Genomic DNA, 18,529 nt, shown 5'->3' on the forward strand with positions numbered 1-18,529 from the left:
AGCATCTATAATTAATTTAAATTTGATATGATTAAAATAATAAAAAATATATAGATGTCATAAATTTAATAATGATAATTATAGCAAAATCAAATGGAGAATAGCGTTACCAAAATGATCACCTAATATTTCAACTTGACCCGAGTCCCAATCTTAAACAAAAAAAAAATTGACAATATGGCTCAATCTTTTTTTTACTTGTCGATCCAACTGAATTATAAAAAACTTAGCAAGTTCGAGCTGAGTTTTGATTTTCTTCTAATAAATTTTTTGAATGTACACCTTTCTAAATATAAAAAATTACATAAATACCCTCGTCAAATTATTATGTGTATCTATACCCTTATAACTTTTTTTATTTACCCATTAGGGTATTTCAATCATTTAATTTAAAGCCGTTTATTTTTTAACGACATTAGATTTTACAGGTACATATGCAATATATATATATATATATATATATATATATATATATATATATATATGGCTCAATCTTTTTTTTTACTTGTCGATCCAACTGAATTATAAAAAACTTAGCAAGTTCGAGCTGAGTTTTGATTTTCTTCTAATAAATTTTTTGAATGTATACCTTTCTAAATATAAAAAATTATATAAATACCCTCGTCAAATTATTATGTATATCTATACCCTTATAACTTTTTTTATTTACCCATTAGGGTATTTCAATCATTTAATTTAAAGCCGTTTATTTTTTAACGACATTTGATTTTACGGGTGCATATGCAAAATATATATATATATATGCAAATAGTAATTTTTACGAGAGTATTCATGCAATTTTATATATTTAGGAAGGCATACATGTAAAAAAAAAAAAAATCCTAAACAATAATATCATCTTCTAGATAAAAACTAAAAACAAAAGCCATCTAGGGTGCACAATGTCCATAGCTGCCATCGCCATCCATCCTGGCCAGCCACCACTTGGCACCACCAATACCCCGCGGTTGTCCAGGGCTTTGTGTTACTAGGATTTGCCTGATATTTAGTTCTCCATCAGGATTGGTTGGTGGGTTGTGGAGGAGGTCACCAAGCATGAATTGTTATGACAACATTTCTATATTTCTGAGAAAGCATTCAAATTGCTGCGTGAAACGGGAACGGCTCATATTTCCGAGAAAGCATTCAAACAAATTCCTATGCACCAAATCTCTCACCCGGCGCACCATGCGTTCTGTATTATGATGGCATTCACATTGGTATGAACGAACGACTTTACGTGAATGCTTCCTGCGGATAATGCGGTAGTAGTAATCGAAAAGATGCAGGATTTTCCTGCCGCCTCAAACAAATCTAAAGACGATTGTGCAGAACCCTATTCACTTACCATGCATCTATCCTTAGAACTAACCATCCTGGCTGATTTACCTTTTTTTTTTTTTTTGGATACTTCGTTAATTTCGTTTTACCACATCACTCCAATGTAGATATCTAAGCAACCTGCAAATATGAAATAAGAATAGTGCCGTTTCTTTTTTAGTAATCAAGATCTTTGGCACAAACATCACAAGCTTTTTTTTTTTTTTTTGTTGCACTAAAATTTAGAATTCTCAGCTGCTTTTGATGAGAGGTGCGTCTTGATCATGACACACAGCCAAAAGTAGATGCAGTAATATAACCACTTTTACAAGAGGAAGAAAGAACCAAGATAAAGCCCCTTTTCTGATAAATTTTAAGTAGTCAGGAGATATGAAACCAAGGAACACAAGAAATTTAAATTTCTATCACCATTTATTTTATAATGTTATTGGAAGGCTTTTGTATCATAGCGAACGACGAGCAATGTTATAGATAGAAATCAGGATCTCCACACTAATCAAAATAATGATTAACCATTCTAAGAAAACGGATTTCCTATTCTGAAGAATTTCCTGGAGGAAGCGAATGTTGTGCTGCAAAAAAAGAACAGCAAGATATCAGGAAAACTAGATCAACATGATTTGACACTTCGAAGAAAGCAATATGCTGAAAGAAATGCTTACCTCAACAAACTTCAATTTGAAATCCAGGCTTCCGAATCTCTGGGTAAGCTCATACTCATCCCGAAGATATTCCCATATCTGGGCATAATTTGCATTCTTCCAAGCAATATCAGACCTGAAGCAAGAACACAGTTATAAAGCATGAATCGGCTATAATTCTAGGCTAATAGCTATGGCCATGTAGTTTCAGCATATGTTTTTTTATAATGAACGCTGACATATGCTTTTAAGACAAAGTGCCATCAAACAACTTAAATGGAGAACAAATAGATGAACACCAAAGAATTTTAAAACTTCGTTGAACATGTATATAAATATCTAGACATAGATGATTTTCCTTAATCAGACTACCAAGATGAAAGGTCCATTAAGCTTTTTTAAGAACAAAAATAAATGGAGCAAATAGTCCGGACTCTGGAAATGTGTTTCTGGGACTGAACTTGCATCTACCATCAAGTTGGATATAAAAAAGTAATAGAACGATGGTTTACCTTTTCAATTCTGTCACTTTTGATCCCACCATAAATCCTGACAAAGGATATCTATAGCAGAACGTACTTAGCTAAAACCATAATCTTTGGTGTACAATCATCTCACTTCCAACATCGAACCACCGGGATGGTTGATGATTGAACTATTCGATTATGCCCATGTTTCTACTCCTAGCAATTTTTAATGGAGTTTAAAACCAATGTTGATGTAAAAAATTTTAAATTAAATGTGATATTTCTTTGTACTAGACAATTATGTTCTCTCTAAAGTTAAAAATGCAACTTTAGCATTTGTAAAAGTTAAAAAATGCAACTTTAGCATTTGTAGAAGTTGAAGAGTTAAAACATACTTTTTGAGATGGATGTGCATATATGAGAAAGGATAATAGGGGTGAAAGTGGAACGGATAATATCCATCCAGATTCGTTTTCATATCCGAATCTATACGGGACATGGATACAAATTTGAGCATCCAACCAATATGCATATCCATTTCCATATCTAGACCCCTAAGGGGTCTTTTGCTCTTGAAAAGAGCTAACACCCAACATATACATGGGCATTTGTGCCTTAAGGCCTGAAATAAGACAGCGAGGTCTTCGTCTTCTTCGTGAGCTAAACTAAGCCTATCCATTGGAGAAAAACTGCTTTATTGGCTCTCATTCCTCGACTCACTAGATTGCAAAGTTGGACCTCCCTACCCACTAGCTTGACTGCATTGACTTACAGGATTGCCCCCCCCTTTTTAACAGAAAGCTTCGGCAAAGAAATTTTTTGTATCCAGCTTTGTTTGTAGTCCTATTTAATCTTACATAACCCTCATGGATTTTTAAAGGAATTAAGTGACAATATTAACATGGTATTGACTTAATTTACCTTCCACTTAGAGATATCTTTGATTTAAAGGTAATAAAGTTAAATTATCTGAGTTATATCCAGATTTATATCCATGGATTCAATATTCGATTTTGTGTCCATATCTATTTAAGACAATTATGGATATGAATTTTTTTATCCGACTAACATCCATGTTCGATCTGCATTCATCAAACAAAAAATGGATATGGGTATGGATATACTAAATCTGATCTGTATCTGATTCAGTTTCAACAACAGAGGATAGAGTGAAGAACAAGTACATTAGAAGAAGGGAAGGTGATGCAAAGAAAAAAAAATATAGGGAACATAAAAACTGATTGACTGAATGAGCAAATGCAGCCTATATTCGACAAGGCCCTGCAAATGACAGGTGCTTGAATTTATATTTAAGGGGCTAGAGAAAGGGAGAAAGACTGAGCTAACATAGATGGAAGCAGTAAGAAGGATTCCCGAAGCAGTAACAATATTATAATAACTTTCATGGCCTTTCAAAGAAATGTCAGGTAAATAAGGATTTATAAAGCCAACCATATATATTTGTAGAATGCTTAATGGATATGGTATGGTTGCAGGCATATCTGAAAAGCATGTGAACATGCACAAGTATAAAAGAATGGTAGGTGTGTACTGGTAATGCATTTAAACATTATAAATTGTTTCTTTACTTTTATTAACTCCTTTCCTTTTACATTAGTTCAAGGACTTGATGCTTCATTTAAAGAGAGGGACTTCAAGATTACAGAAGTGAGACATGATCAGCAGTAAAAGAGAAGCAATTGACTGAACAGACGGTAATCCAGATTATAGCTACTCATTCATCAAATTTGCTTTATTACAGGTTGCATAGTCCACAGTAATAGACTGTATATGTCGCATACAAGTGGTGAATTTAGGTAGGGGGATGATTTAATATATAGAATTATAAATATTAAAAATCAGCTGGCAGAGACCACATTGTATAAATCTCTTCATATTGTAACAAGGAAATCCATAGCAGTCAGAAAAAAGACATGGGAACAGCAGGAGCTAGAGACACCTAGTGGATGATAATTGAATTCATATCTGTACATGCCTAAACTAAATCTTCTAACAGAATTTCAACTTTTATTAAAACAATTGGAGTACTCTAGAATACATGTAGTATGTGTAAATCAAAGGTGTAAGCTTCAAAACATCCACCAAATTAGGACACCATCATTACTTTAATACGAAGTTGTTAGATAACCTTGTCGACATTATTCTTATTCATAGTTATATGATAACAGAAGGTAAATACATTCTATTTTAGGTGACAAACTGAACACTAAGGTTAGATCTCGTTGTTTTGAAATGGATATAAAGCTCTGAGTTGTATTTGAGGTCCAACTATATGCAATTGTATATGGTAAATATCATACTGCATATCTGTCTCCACATCACACAAAAGAAGTCCAAAGTCATCTTAGGAAGTTAGAAAAGAATAAGATTGTCATCATGACCCTCGGCCATATTCAGCCTTAGGATGAAAGAACCACGTGCTGCACCAATGCCAATCACAGCTTGGCGCAGCACATATCATGCCATGCTGGACACATGCCCAGCCATGTTCTAGGGCTTGAGGCAAATATTTTAAGAGTTCATGGTGGCACAAACTAACAAAGATTGGCATGGAGAGATGAAAGATACGTAGGTAATACTATATGCCATGCATCTCTTGCTTCCATGATATGTGCCGTACAGCATGACAAGATGCTTTAATCCATCATCAAACCATGGTTAACCATTTGATCAGGGGGGAAAAAGAACAGCATGATTAACCATGTCTGATCATCTTTGAGTATGTCCAAGAACATTTTGGTTGGACCATGTTTCCAGTATTAAATCTCACTTCTCAGAAGCTCCCTTCCACAAAATTCAACTCTAGCATCTCTCAGACTTGTAAGCAACCTGAAAGAATATAACCAGGTTCACACAAGTATGATGCAATTTCCAACAAGATTCAACCATTACTTGTAAAATTCTGGAATAGGATTAGACATAAATAATGCATCAGAAACTCAATCATTTTTTTCTGTACTTTCAGTATTACTCTATGATTAGGAAACATCAAGTAAAATAATTTCAAACCAAGAGGCTACAAATCAAAAAGAATTAAAAGAAAAAGGTTTGTACAAAATTTTCAATACAAACCCTTTGCTATAAATGTGTTGGATAGAACAAAAGCCAAACATGTAACAGTTGAAAAGGTCAAACATAGGTTTGACCACTGTCAACTTTGAAATACGCAGCAAGATTCAAAGCTTAACCTTTTGCCAAAATCAACATAATTTACTCATAGTATTGGAAAATTACCTCTCGAAAAGCCCGAGTTTTAGAATAACATCTGCTAAGTTAGAGTTTGCCTTCCCAACCAACTGAAAAAGTTTTTTCCTCTTCATGGTAAAAGTACCAGTTTTCTCCATCTCACGGTTGATATCTGTAAATTCTGCTACCATTCCATCAACCTAAACAATGAAAGCAGCAGTTACAATTTTGCTTTTAATGCTTAAATATTTTACAATATCAGGAACAGTTTCCAACATACTTGCCGAATATAGTATTCTAGAGCAATACTTTGACCAAGAACACTTCCAATGGTGCGAATACCATCTATGCTCAGATTCTTAAGCATTATGTAGTCAAGCCCACCTTGCATCCACGTCTCTAGAGTTGGTTTTTCCACTACCGCATAATCTAAATTTCAAGAATTCAAACCACTATGGAATGTCAAAGGAAAAGATACAAATTAAGATACCTAGATATATGAAGCATTTACTTTTGATGCAAGGTATTAGATGCATCAAATCATATGAAGTAGTCGACATTCAACACTATAAAGGATAATGCATTGCTGCAATGTAGGCCAGCAAGTATTTTTCTAATATGTGTGACTTTAGCATCCTCACATTGAGAATGCTGTTATGATTAATAGATTACATGATGATGCACATTATCCCTTGCTCTATGAATTAACATCAAGATTTTGTTTTCAAGCAATGAATTAAACTTTCAACAAAATGGAAACGATGCCATTGGGATAAGATTAGAAACAAAGTAATAAAAGCTCATCGCAGAAATGTATAGACTCAAATGCAATCATTTCTGCACTAAAATCAAGAGGTCTAGAAAACTAAAGAAAGGAAATGGAGAAAATGATCAATCCAAAATATATCAGCTACTAAGCTTTCTTTCATGAAATCGTTTGTAACCATATGCTTCCTAGTTGTACAACATATCAAGCTCAACACTGCCCCCTATTAGCTCTATATTTATATTAAGCTTTCTTTCATGAATTCATTTGTAACCATATGTTTCCTAGTTGTACAACATATCAATCTCAACACTATCCTTTATAAGCTCTGAAGGCTGCTGACTTTCTAGGCTCTGGATGTTTCTTCCCTTCCACTATAGATAGTTTTCCTTTTAATATCTCATATTTGACTTACATTTGGAATACGATCACTCATTGCCTCATCGGCATGTACTGATCACAATTATTACAAAGTAAATCTCCAAATCATCGTATTCAGGCTTAAGCATGCAATAATCATTACAAATGTCTTCAACTAATTTTTAATCTCCCAGTACTATACATCTTTCATGGCCGATTACAGGATAAATTGCCCATCAATTTTTAATAAAGCCTCACTTATATGTATTCCTACTAAAGTGCATAACAAATATTCAGATCTGGTCTGACTATTTTTTGATCCATGCCCTCCAAAGTCTTTCCCTGTATTTGCAAAAGCATTCCCTAATAAATAATATAAATCATTGAATTCTTTTAATATAATCAACCAACTAATCTTATGACAATTGACAAGGTAGCAAGATAATTGCAACTACCACTAGTCTCACCATTAGCTCTTGTGCATACAATGGCACACACTTATATGCTGGTTCATCAAGAAAACCTTCAAAGCATCATTTACCTCTTAGATTCTGAAAGATCAGTGCCGCTCATCCATAACCACTTTTCATTGATGCATGGAAAGTTTTGGATGAATAGCAACTCCCCTTATATCTCTAAGCAAATAGCAAATAAAATACAAACAAGAATGACTAGTGCCCTATACATAGAGTGAGATGTACATATAGAATTAGTATACTGACAAATTTATGCATTTAAAATAAATAAATGGGGCTCAAAAAAATCAAGTGAATAGAAAGGTATGTGTTGTATTGTACATGCACCAGCAGGCTGGTATAATAAGCTAGGCAGTTGATCTATGAACCAGATAAGGAGAGGATAAGATAACTAGATAGCATCGAAGATATTAAGTTGACTAATAGAAGCACTGAAGTAGCCATGAGGTTGAATCCAAATGATGAGGTGAACTGATAATCAGGGATAGGCATTTGCTAGTGAGCGGTCACAAGTTTTAGGATGTATTGATGCATTTGCTAAGAGCCATGAATTATATGCCACTTGCATTAGGAGACGACTTGAATAAGATTTAGAAGTGGTGGTGAGGGGGACCATGTTATATTCATTAGAAAGCAGCTTTGCTGTACTGTAAGTCATAAGCAATAATTCGGGCATCTTCGTGAATCTTTAAATCAAAAACGTTCAGAATGTAGAATAGGATGCTCGACAAAGTAAAAAGAAAAGAAAAAAGAAAGCTAGCCGTTTTAGATAGATGTAACGTCAGTCTTCAATCAAGCAATTTTATGGGAAATGAGGCACCAATTTTGATTGGGGATGATAAAATTGGTAATCAAGTAAGAATCTTGAAATGAAAATGGAAGACATGACAGAATGCATTAGATGCTGAGATAGAGGAAGTAAAGATGGCTGTCTCGAGGTTATGTGGTTCTTAAAGAAATGGAGAAAGAAGTTACTGAAGTCAATCAAATATCCAGTGCATCTAGATTAAAAGAAAGACCGCAATATATTTTGCCATGATTTGGCAGTTTGACCTACTTTCTTTCTTTCCAGCGTAAGAAGTACAAGTTCATGCGTGTACTCCAAGTGGCAAAGGTTAAGAAAGACATCTTACCAATAGCTCAAATTTCCTATCTGGGTAACAGGTCAATTTAGGTTCTTTTGAAGGGCTAGCCACATAAATCCTCTGGGATCTGAGTTCAAAGATACCGAAACCTATTTAGTTATTGCCTTCCATATAAGCTTTCTTTCCTGTGAGCATCAATTTTCTAGCTTTCATTTTAAGGATCCATTCTTTTATCTTTTACTTATTGGTAAGGTTCTGCAAACTGTGAAATGATGGGTGGCCATTTGCTTTCAGGACAACTGCTCCTCATTTATTCATCAAGCATATAAGGTGAAGTCCACAATCCAAATTACCAAGTATTCACAGAATAGCAATGTCAACATCATGGAAAAGAAGAAAATGTATTAGAACGCCAACCAAACAATGTCACTAAGAGAATTTAAGGAAGCATGATGGATGGTGAAACACAGCAGCTGAACAAGTAGTGGACCTTAAGAGTTACTGGTTAAAATCTAAACCTGAGAATCAAGTAATGGACAAACTAGTAAAACAATGAATTAAGTGTTTAACTAGGGAAAGGATACAAACATTGCATTCATAAGATTGTTTTAGATACAGAACAACAACAAAAACATATATAAGCATAATGAGTTTTTAAAACTCACACTGCCTCCAAGTAAAGAAAATTTAAAATTTGAGAGCAGAGACGATAGCAGTTCTTCTTTTTTTTCAAAAAAAAAAAAAAGATCTGGATCTCATGGCACTTGATGTGCCATTTATCAAGATACTCAAAGCTAACAGAAGGCAAATTGAAACAAAGTCACTAAATGCTTAGTAAATTGAAGGTGCAAAGCAATCATAAGTCATTTAAGACTTACTATTGTCAGTGAGAATGCAGATCTCAAAAACTGTGAAAGTTGTAGCAATCAAAAAAGAGGCCCACATCTTTAAAGGGAAGAAAGACTGTTCAAAGACTGACACCAAGCACTTGGTGAGCCTGGAATAATGAAAAGAGATAAGAAGACTACACTTAGGGCATGATTCAACAACTAAGGCATGAAAGGATGCTAGAAAAATCTTTTGTAAGGTGATCAGAATATTGAAAAGAGAAAAAAAAGGACCTCAAAACCAACAAAATTAAATAGCACAGAGATAAATATATCATAGAATGATGTAAATTCTTCAAATGGTAACAACAAAATGAAAAGAAAAAAAATCCAGAAAACATCACTCGTCCCAAAAGTAAGAAAACCTTATCTTATTAAAACTATGGGGTTCTCAAGTCATGACATGAAAGAGGAACCATGTCCTGAAATGGAACTTGCATCACAGTTCAAATATTGAATCTGAAAATTCCCTCGTCGCACTACAGAAATTTGACCACCTTCTCCCAAAGTCATATCAGCTCTTGCAAAGTTTTAAAATTAAGAAGCTTAGACATTGGCTTCTATTATTAGAATAAGAGGCTATACCTGTCTTAAAGATTGTGCATAGTAACAATATAGTATTACCTTTTTTTCTTTAAAATACATCTACAGCAGTTTTATCTACTCATTTGTATACTTTCCATGATTATTTTTAAGGGCCATGAGGATCTCAATTGCTATGCCCATTCCACAACGTACGTGAACATTTCATCTAAACTATGATATCATTGTTGTATGATTCTTCGAGCTCCCATCATTTACAACGTTATCCTTCAGCTAGAATAACGTCTCGCACTGAACCGTTTTCAAATTGAGTCACATCCAAGTGGAGATGCATACATGCACTGCATTCAAAAAGATTCTTATCAAGAAAGTACCTATGCATGAATTCAGTTTTATATCCTTTCAAATTTTCTTAGTATTGGATTCTTCCAGAAAAATGTACATGCAGTTGAACATTAAATGATTGATGAGGAGTTGGTTTGGTAAATTGTAAGCTAAGAGGTTTAAGCAATTTTGGCATGCTTACCATCCTTTCTCATCTCTGGCAGCAAACCTGATGCATGTTTCTCAACAATCTTCAGATACCCATCAGCCTCATGATCAGAAACATTAAACAACACAACTGAACCATACTGAAAAACTACCATATAATGGCAATTACTCTCATTTCCAAAAGCAACTTCCAGACCCTGAAATTAGGAATGCATTAGATAGTGTCACATCGTCTAAATTTTTGTCCAACCAGCATTACTGATTTAGGCATACTATAGTGGCTCCACAGCCTATTATGCAGCATATTATGATAATGCTTCCATTAGTTTCTAAAGAACCTCCAGTATGAAAGCATATGACAACATAAAACAGTCTCAGTGAAACACAAAACATAAAGGAAAGGTGTTTATACAGATAAACCTTATCAAATTTGTAGGAAAAGATCAAAAAAAAAATGTTAATTAAAGCCTATAACCAAAAAATCAATCTGAGAAAAGCACTGATAATGGATTTTAAAAAAACAATTGCAACAACAACTATCATTGCTTGCGGAAGTCCTTTGATGAATACTACAGCCCTCTTGAGGCAGGACAAATTGAGGGCGGCTTTGCAATAATTAAGATTCCCGTACAATCAAACAACATTCAAGTTCAACCAGCTTAGTGCAAGCATAAAATATGCAATTGAGTAAAAAATCTGAACAGGTATATATATAACCAAGCAAAGTATTATCCAATTCAAGGTGCAGAAGTTACAGAAGATGAACACACCATATCATAGGAGCTCCATTTTTTTACTGTAAATATCTGCTCTATAACATCAAATAACAGAAAAATAAATCTAAACACAGAGAAGAAGAAACTATTAAGTACAGAACAAGAAGCAAAGAACCTACTTGAGGATCGCCCTTAACATCGTAGTATCGGAGAACCACATAGTTGGTGGCGCGAGAGTTCGGGGGGATGACATTGAGAGCATTCTGAGACTGCAGGTTTCTCAAATCAATACTGCAGTTACAGCAGGAAAGAATCAATCTTAAAGAAAGGGGAAACTAGCGAGCGAGCGAGCGAGAGCGAGAGCGAGAGCGAGAGAGAGAGAGAGAGAGAGAAAAGCGAGGGGGGAGGACCTGGTGCAGAGGAAGTAGGCCTTGACGGGGATGAAGCGGCTCTGCTTCTCCTGCTGGAGCTCGAGGAGGTGGTCCCGGTAGCCGCCATTATCGTCATCATCGAAGCAGGACGGCGCCGATGGTGAGAGCAAGTGATTCTCCTGCGGCGGCTGATGGAGGTGGTGGCCCTCGCGCCACTCGAGCTCCTGGCCGGAGGAGGCCGAGGAGAAGGCCCTCGGGGCGGGGTGGAAGGAAGCGAGGAAGAGGAGACGGGGGAGGCGGTGCGGGCGCGGCCGGTGGAGGAGGGCGGAGAGGATGAAGGGGCGGCAGGCGGCGGCGGAGGAGGAGAAGAGAGGGGGGGCGGAGGCTAGGGTTCGGAAGGAGCGGCGGTGGAGGGTTTTGGGGAGAGGGTGGGAGTAATAAAAGGAGAGGGAGGAGGAGGAGTAGAGCATGGACTTGAGATGCTTCTCGAATGGTAAAGCAGAAGAAGAGGAGGAGGAGGAGCAGCGGGTTTTCCAGAGAGGCATATCGCGCAAGAGAAATGGAAGGACGTCACATTGGCCGCGGAGACGGACGAAGAAGGGGAAGGGGAAGCGGAGGGAAGAGAAACGAAAACATGAGGCTTTCTTCTTCTTTTTTTTCAGAGCCTTTTTTAGTAATTATCCTTTTAAATATTAAAATTTATATAAATATTTTTTAAAAATAATTAATGCCGCCAAAAAAATTAGTAGTTTAAATTAAAAATAATTGAGCTACTTTTAATAAGTAAGAATGCACACCAAAATATTTATAAGGATATATATAAAAATAACATTTCGAGAAGATATTCATATAATTTTTTAAAAAAATTACATGTAAAAAAATTAATTTTTTATCTATTTTAATTTATTTTTACGCTTAGTTTGCAATATTGCTTAAAAAAATTGATTCAATAATTTAGATAACAAAAACTATTATTTTTTAGTAAAATAGGTTAATCTACTATCCGCTTCTAAAAAAAAATAAAATATTTTCATAATTTTAATTAATTTTTAATTTAAATGTAAAATTTCATACCATCTTGCAAAATTTTTAAAACATTATCAACCGATCTTAATCTGTAACAAGATATTTACGGAAAAAATTTATCTAAGCAAGATAATATTTTTAAAATTTACATTTGAGTTTTGTAGGGCTTTACCCTGGGTTAGAGGGAGCCCTTCCAGAAATTCTCAACGGCAACCGGGCTGAACCCGGGCCGAAGAGGGGGTTTGGAAATAGTTTTCAACCAGCAATTGACGCGCCTCGGTTATAACCTCACTAGCTGCGTCATTGCCCCAAGCGCAAAGATGACTTTAAAAAACACCGCTCCTCCTCTTTTATAGGCGAACCGACTACACAGCTCCTCTTCTAGCTTCCGATATGGGACTAATATTTATCATTCCTTCTTATCGCACCGTCTTTCGACTACGAATCAAAAGCAAGCTGGGCTAAGATTCGCTGAAGGCCCAGGTACATCTTCTATTTGAGTCCATGTTTGGTTATGGAATACTATGGATTGTTAGTCCTCTAATGCCCCTTCCCCCTAATTTGATCAAGCCATCCCTTGTGCCATCTCAGATTCCCAAAGGTTGCGTCGATTAGGTATCATTTTGCACTAGGATAGGGATCAGTCATTGGATTGCCCTGCTGAAATTAGATCAAAAAAATTGTGTAACGGGTTAAATTAGCTTGAGTTTCCCATATTGGATGAGGCTCGACTGCGTTCACCAGCTTGATTTTGTTTATCTCATTTTATTTATATATTTATTCATTTTTTATGGAGACACTGTAGCATACGTATACATGCAAGCAGACAACACAATCAAGCAACATATATATTCGATGTTATTTTTTCCAACACTTGATGGTATAATGCTGCGTTTTTCTAGACTTGGTCTATGTTCGGTAGAAAATCAAATTTTGCTTGAGAGTGTATGGTAATATCCAAATGATAAGTTTCCATTGGATCCGCATTGAGTGGGGCTTGATTAGATTTTATGATGGAATTTTGGATTAGAATGGTCTCATTCATGCTCCTGATTCCAGATGGAATGGCACGGCAAATAAAGCATATGCATAACTAACAGTGCATGGAGAAGAAGGTGGAGAGTTTATTTCAATGTCATTTTTATTCCAACCCTAAGCAGCTATGGGCATTACTGTTCAGCTTTTACACAGTGTGGGTAAAGTATCTTGATGACGCAGAGGCAAAAGAGTAACAATTTATATTCATTATATGAATACTAAACTAATAGTAAATAATATGATTTGTTCAAGCAATAATGGTCATATTATATTTAATTATAAGTATTAAATAATATTAGTCAACCATGGTTATATTTACATTTCATTATAATTAATTAGTATTATTTTAATACGTAATAAATAAAAATAATATTATGTTGGTCCATCAATATATGCTTTATGAGAGAGAATGTGCAGAGCAAAGCACATTCTTTGGTTGCCTTATACATGTACTCATTAATAAAAAAATTGGAAGCAACGACGGATCTTCCTTATTGGCAACAGCAATCGACCTCGAATCAATTAGGGTCATTTTCTACTGATTGATGCCGATCATTGTGCTGCTCGCCATCAATTTTTTTCTTAGGTGGTATCAGTCGATTTTCCTATCCCATTTATGGAAGGTATCATGAGCCTTTACTCTATCATTATTATAACGATATTGAGATAAAAGAAGCCTCTATTCCAAATCATAACTCTACTTTCAGCAAATATCATTTTCAAAAGGAAACCTTTTACAAAGTGATCTCCTTCTATTTTAACCACTTTCTTGCAATCAAACATTCCTAACCCCTAAGAAATCTGTCAAACCTGTGCATGTTTTGACATGGCTTGCTCAAGTTAGGATGATTCCTGTGATTTGTTGACATGTTAGTTAAAAAATATTTATATAGAGGGGTTAATGGGAGGGCAAATTGGTTGGCCAATCACGACACAGGGATAAGGCAACTTGATTAGTTACTCTCCATGGAAATTCTTCCATCTTATTTCTAAGAAGAAAAAAAAAACTCAAAACAAAATTCTTATTCTAAAATGACAATTCTCATGTATTTTAATAACCAGTAGTTGTGGTTATTTTTTTATAATTTTTTTTAAAAAAAAGATAAGTAAAGGTAAAGAAACACCCAAGTACGTACCACAGAAGTTCGACCCATCTCTCCTGCCAATAGATACAAAACACGTACCCAAAAATAAATCAAACAGCTGGGCCGCGGTCAGAAGATCACCACCGATCCCGTCCACTGCGTTCTGCGGGCCCTCCCACTCTTCTCGTACTCATCCTTCCCGTGGTGGGCCCAACAACTCGACCCGCACCGTGATTGACGACGTGGCGACGTACGACATTGAAGTGACCCGGAAATCCCCCACGAGTCATCGGCTCATCCATTGCCAGAATGCCACGTTTCAACCCAGCAGCTACCTAGTCTCCGTTCGACACGTAGCCGTCAGGCCGAAAAGGACTCGCACATACTTGTCGGAAACGTGCCTCTTCTGCATGCAGTGTCCACTCTCCCTCGACGTGGCAATCTCTGGACTAGCGCGATAGTACCGAGGGCCCGAGCCCGCATGGCTTCTCGACTCGATTACGTGGCCTTGCCGCCGGCCTCGCGCGCCAGACCGCCAGGTGTCAGTATCACGCCGAGCACGGGGCCGCAGGACCGCCACGTGTCAGTTGCAGTCCGTAACGACTTTTTCGACCACGTTGAGACCTCCAGCCATGCAGGCGGCCACGCTAACCCGTTGGATCAAGTACTCCATCATAATCTACCGAAGTACCGTAGTGAAGCATATCTAAGATCACCACGTATCAGAAAGAGAAGGAGGCACGCCGGGCCCACTAAATACACACCATGATCCAAAGGGATTTTACACGTGTCGTATATCTGGGTCGTTCAATCAAATGCTGAGTCGCCTTTTACAGCAGATCTGGGATAGTTTTCTGGGTGGCGTTACGAGAGGCGGATGGAACGGGGGAAACGCTTTGCAGCCAGTTAAGGAAGACGCGCATACGTGTCGGTCACTGAGATCATCGGTTTCTAATTACTGCCACGTGGCAGATCCTCCGGCGACGGGTGGTTGTATGGATGCTCCCTTCTCCGTCCTGGACTTCGGTTAAAATCCCTTAAACCTCGACAAATTATATGCCACGCCTCGTCTCTTCCTCTCTTTTCCTATGGAAGAAGAAGATTGAAGAGAACAAGATCCAAATCCAAACCCTAACCTTCAACCGAGATCCTTTTTTTTTTTTTTTTTTTGGTTCCGAGAAGCCATGGAGTTGTAGTTTTAGATCCGATCCCGTTAATGCCGAGAAATATGAAAAGAATGGAGTTTTTGGATCCGGATCCGGCGGAGGACGGAGGAGTCGACCTCAGCCTCGGGCTCTCCATCGGCGGGAGCTCCCAGAGGGCCACGAATCCGGGTCCAACCCGTCACGGAACCGCTACCCGGTTAGGATCCGGCGAGGGTCTTCCCTTCGACGGCGGAGACCCGCTCCGGCGGCGGGAGGCGAGGAAAAATGGGATCTTTGATGTTGGGAATGGCGTTCCGGCGGAGGATCGGGCGGCGCTGGAGGTCCAGGCTCTGGAATTGAGGGCCCGAGACCGGGCGACGAGGGAGAGAGAGGCGTTCGCGGCCGACCGGTGGAGTACCAGCCGGACGGGGTGGGAGAGCGACGGCCGAATCGCTGGCATTGCTCGAAACCCTAGCCCTAACTCTGATAAACCAAATCCGGTGGCGTACGGTTCGCATCCGTTCCCGGCGATGGCAATGCAGCATCCTTACCACCAGGTGCAGTACCTGCCGGTCCCGAAGGTGCTCGGATTTCCCCTTGTGATTCCTTGCTGGGCTCCGGCGGTTTTGCCGGTGGCCGCCGATGGGTCGACCCATGCTGGGATGAATGTGCTCCAGCAGGTGGCTCGCCGGAGCTCGCCGGTTGCTGTGCCGGCTGTGAGTGCTAATGGTGGCATCAATGGGGCTCGCTATTTGGATATGAAAGGTGGGAATGACATTGGGGTTAATGGAGCCCCTTCGTCGATTAATTCTTCTGGTAGCTGCTCGTCGGGGGTTTCGGATCAGAAGATTGGTTCGCTTCGAGGTATATATCGCTTATCTTTTTCTGGTTTGAATTTTTGTTGAACTTTTAACATGAATTTGTTTAAAAAATTACATTTTTACTTCAAACTCTGCATCTTTGGCTAATTTAGGGCCTGTTTGGCATCGTTTTGTACAGAAGCTCTGAAGATTTTACAAATGATTTGCAGAAAAAGAAAAAAGAAAAAACAAAAACAGAGCAATACCAAACAGGCTCTTGGATTTAGATTAGGATGTCTAAGTTCTTTGTATATCTAAATCTAGAGTTAAGTTTTGATATGTTTAATTTTCTTGTGAATTTTGGGGTGTGGTTGTTGAAATAGGAAGGTCGTGTGGAAATTAAATTTAAAATGTTTGCAATGCTTGGTCGTGGATTTTTAATTCCCTTATTGAGTATGACTTTAACCACGAGAGAAGCCCTTCAGGGTGCAATAAAACCTTGATCATTGGTGCATGCTGAACATAAATTTGATTTCCATTAGCTCTTGTGCAGGATTGGCCAACCTCTATTTAACTGCAGATGGAAGAGGTTTTAGCCATTGTTGTTTTAATAATTTGACATTAGTAGTTAACATTATCATATTACACATATATAAGGTTTACTTGCTTCATTTCATAGTTTAGCCACACAAGGAATGCCAAAAAATGCAATGTACCTTTTGATGATTGGTACATGGTGAAGCAATCAGCAATTCAGGATGTTCGTGCAATGAAACCCAATATTTTAGCAACATTAACCAAATAACGCAGGGATTATATGTTAGAAACCGATGTGTTGCTTGTTGGGACCTTCATGCCCTGTTCATGTAGCTCTTGTACTGCCCTTTGGAGTTGAACACTCATATGCAGTAGATCCCATGGTTGATTGATAAGGTCTGCAGCGTTCGAGATGCTATAACTCTAAATTCTGCTGCACATATTATTTCTAGGTTTACTGGTATCAAAGTTTTCAATCCTTAAGTATGAAAGATATTATGTCTAAGTTTTTTGTTTTTTGAGAGAGAACTGTGGATGATACTGTAAGCTCCTTATCAGTTACCATTTGCTTCTTGATAGAAATGATCTCAAATGCATTTCATTGTCTCATTGTTCATGCCTATATGTCTGGATTCAGAACATAAGGCTCTTCCTTAGTATCTAGGACTAACCACTGTTCTTCGGTCCCTCAGGATCGAATATCAGCAATGATGCAAGGAGCCATTCAACGACCCACACCATGGCGGAGAAGTCTGTCTCGCAACTGTCATCACAAGTCAGCAACTCTCAAGGGCATCAGTCTCACCATGTAGCACCTCTATCCCAGGGCAGTGAAGAAGGTACTGAGAAGATCATCACCAGCAATGCAGGGTCTAGCTTGGTGTTGAACTCAGCCACTTCAGCCATGGGGAAACTCGATGGTGCAACTTCTGTGAACAAACCAATCCCGAGCGCAGAGGATCAGAACCCAAATGACTCATCCTCTCTGCCTCGAATGCCCTATGTCTCAACTACAGGGAATGGACCCAATGGAAGAACCATCACTGGATTCCTCCACAGATACACAAAGTCGGAGGTGAGCATCATTTGCGTTTGCCATGGAAGCTCCTTCTCACCGGAGGAGTTCGTGAGGCACGCTGGGGGTATTAACATTTCACACCCCTTGAGGCAGATAGTTGTCGTTCCTTGAAGGGATGAGGAGAGCTCTATGCTCTTCTTTTAGTCTGTGTAGGTTGGTGTTAGGCTTCTGTCATCCTTTGTTGTTTGGCCTCCCTTGAGTTTAGGTAGATAGCAGCACAGAGATAGAAGGTAGTGTTGGTGGGGAAATTTTAGTAGTTGGCTGTTCAGCTTAGGTTTGAAAGATACCTTGTAAATCTTTTAAACTCTTCCTAACAAAGGGCTGAATGAGGTTTTATTTCTGTTCTGTTCCTCTTGTCTTCTTTTCATGTCAAACTTGGTGTTTTTGCTACTTCCAATCAGAGTATACCCTCTGCAGTTCTGGAGTTCCATAAAATTGTGCTTCCCTTAAAGCTGCATGGCTTTGCAT

The 18,529-nt window shown here is 37.9% G+C and overlaps 2 protein-coding genes and 1 non-coding gene across 3 annotated transcripts; 1 reads left to right on the forward strand and 2 right to left on the reverse strand.

The window, feature by feature from the left end:
* Positions 1 to 1,658: 1,658 nt before the first annotated feature.
* LOC103710607 lies at positions 1,659 to 12,169 on the reverse strand. Its single transcript, XM_008796419.4, has 7 exons — positions 11,392 to 12,169; positions 11,161 to 11,272; positions 10,300 to 10,462; positions 5,937 to 6,085; positions 5,705 to 5,856; positions 2,004 to 2,118; positions 1,659 to 1,913 (listed from the first exon to the last, which is right to left on the reverse strand). Exons 1-7 carry the CDS (start codon positions 11,895 to 11,897, stop codon positions 1,785 to 1,787), a joined length of 1,326 nt encoding a protein of 441 aa, XP_008794641.2. The 5' UTR covers positions 11,898 to 12,169; the 3' UTR covers positions 1,659 to 1,784.
* A 373-nt stretch (positions 12,170 to 12,542) lies between these two features.
* LOC113462957 lies at positions 12,543 to 12,700 on the reverse strand. The gene has a single exon (XR_003386371.1). It is a non-coding gene; the product is annotated as a U4 spliceosomal RNA (small nuclear RNA).
* A 2,834-nt stretch (positions 12,701 to 15,534) lies between these two features.
* LOC103710605 lies at positions 15,535 to 18,412 on the forward strand. Its single transcript, XM_008796417.4, has 2 exons — positions 15,535 to 16,510; positions 17,676 to 18,412. Exons 1-2 carry the CDS (start codon positions 15,718 to 15,720, stop codon positions 18,170 to 18,172), a joined length of 1,290 nt encoding a protein of 429 aa, XP_008794639.2. The 5' UTR covers positions 15,535 to 15,717; the 3' UTR covers positions 18,173 to 18,412.
* The last annotated feature ends 117 nt before the right edge of the window (positions 18,413 to 18,529 follow it).

The sequence above is a fragment of the Phoenix dactylifera genome, chromosome 7 (assembly GCF_009389715.1).
Source record: "Phoenix dactylifera cultivar Barhee BC4 chromosome 7, palm_55x_up_171113_PBpolish2nd_filt_p, whole genome shotgun sequence".
Lineage (NCBI taxonomy): Eukaryota > Viridiplantae > Streptophyta > Magnoliopsida > Arecales > Arecaceae > Phoenix > Phoenix dactylifera.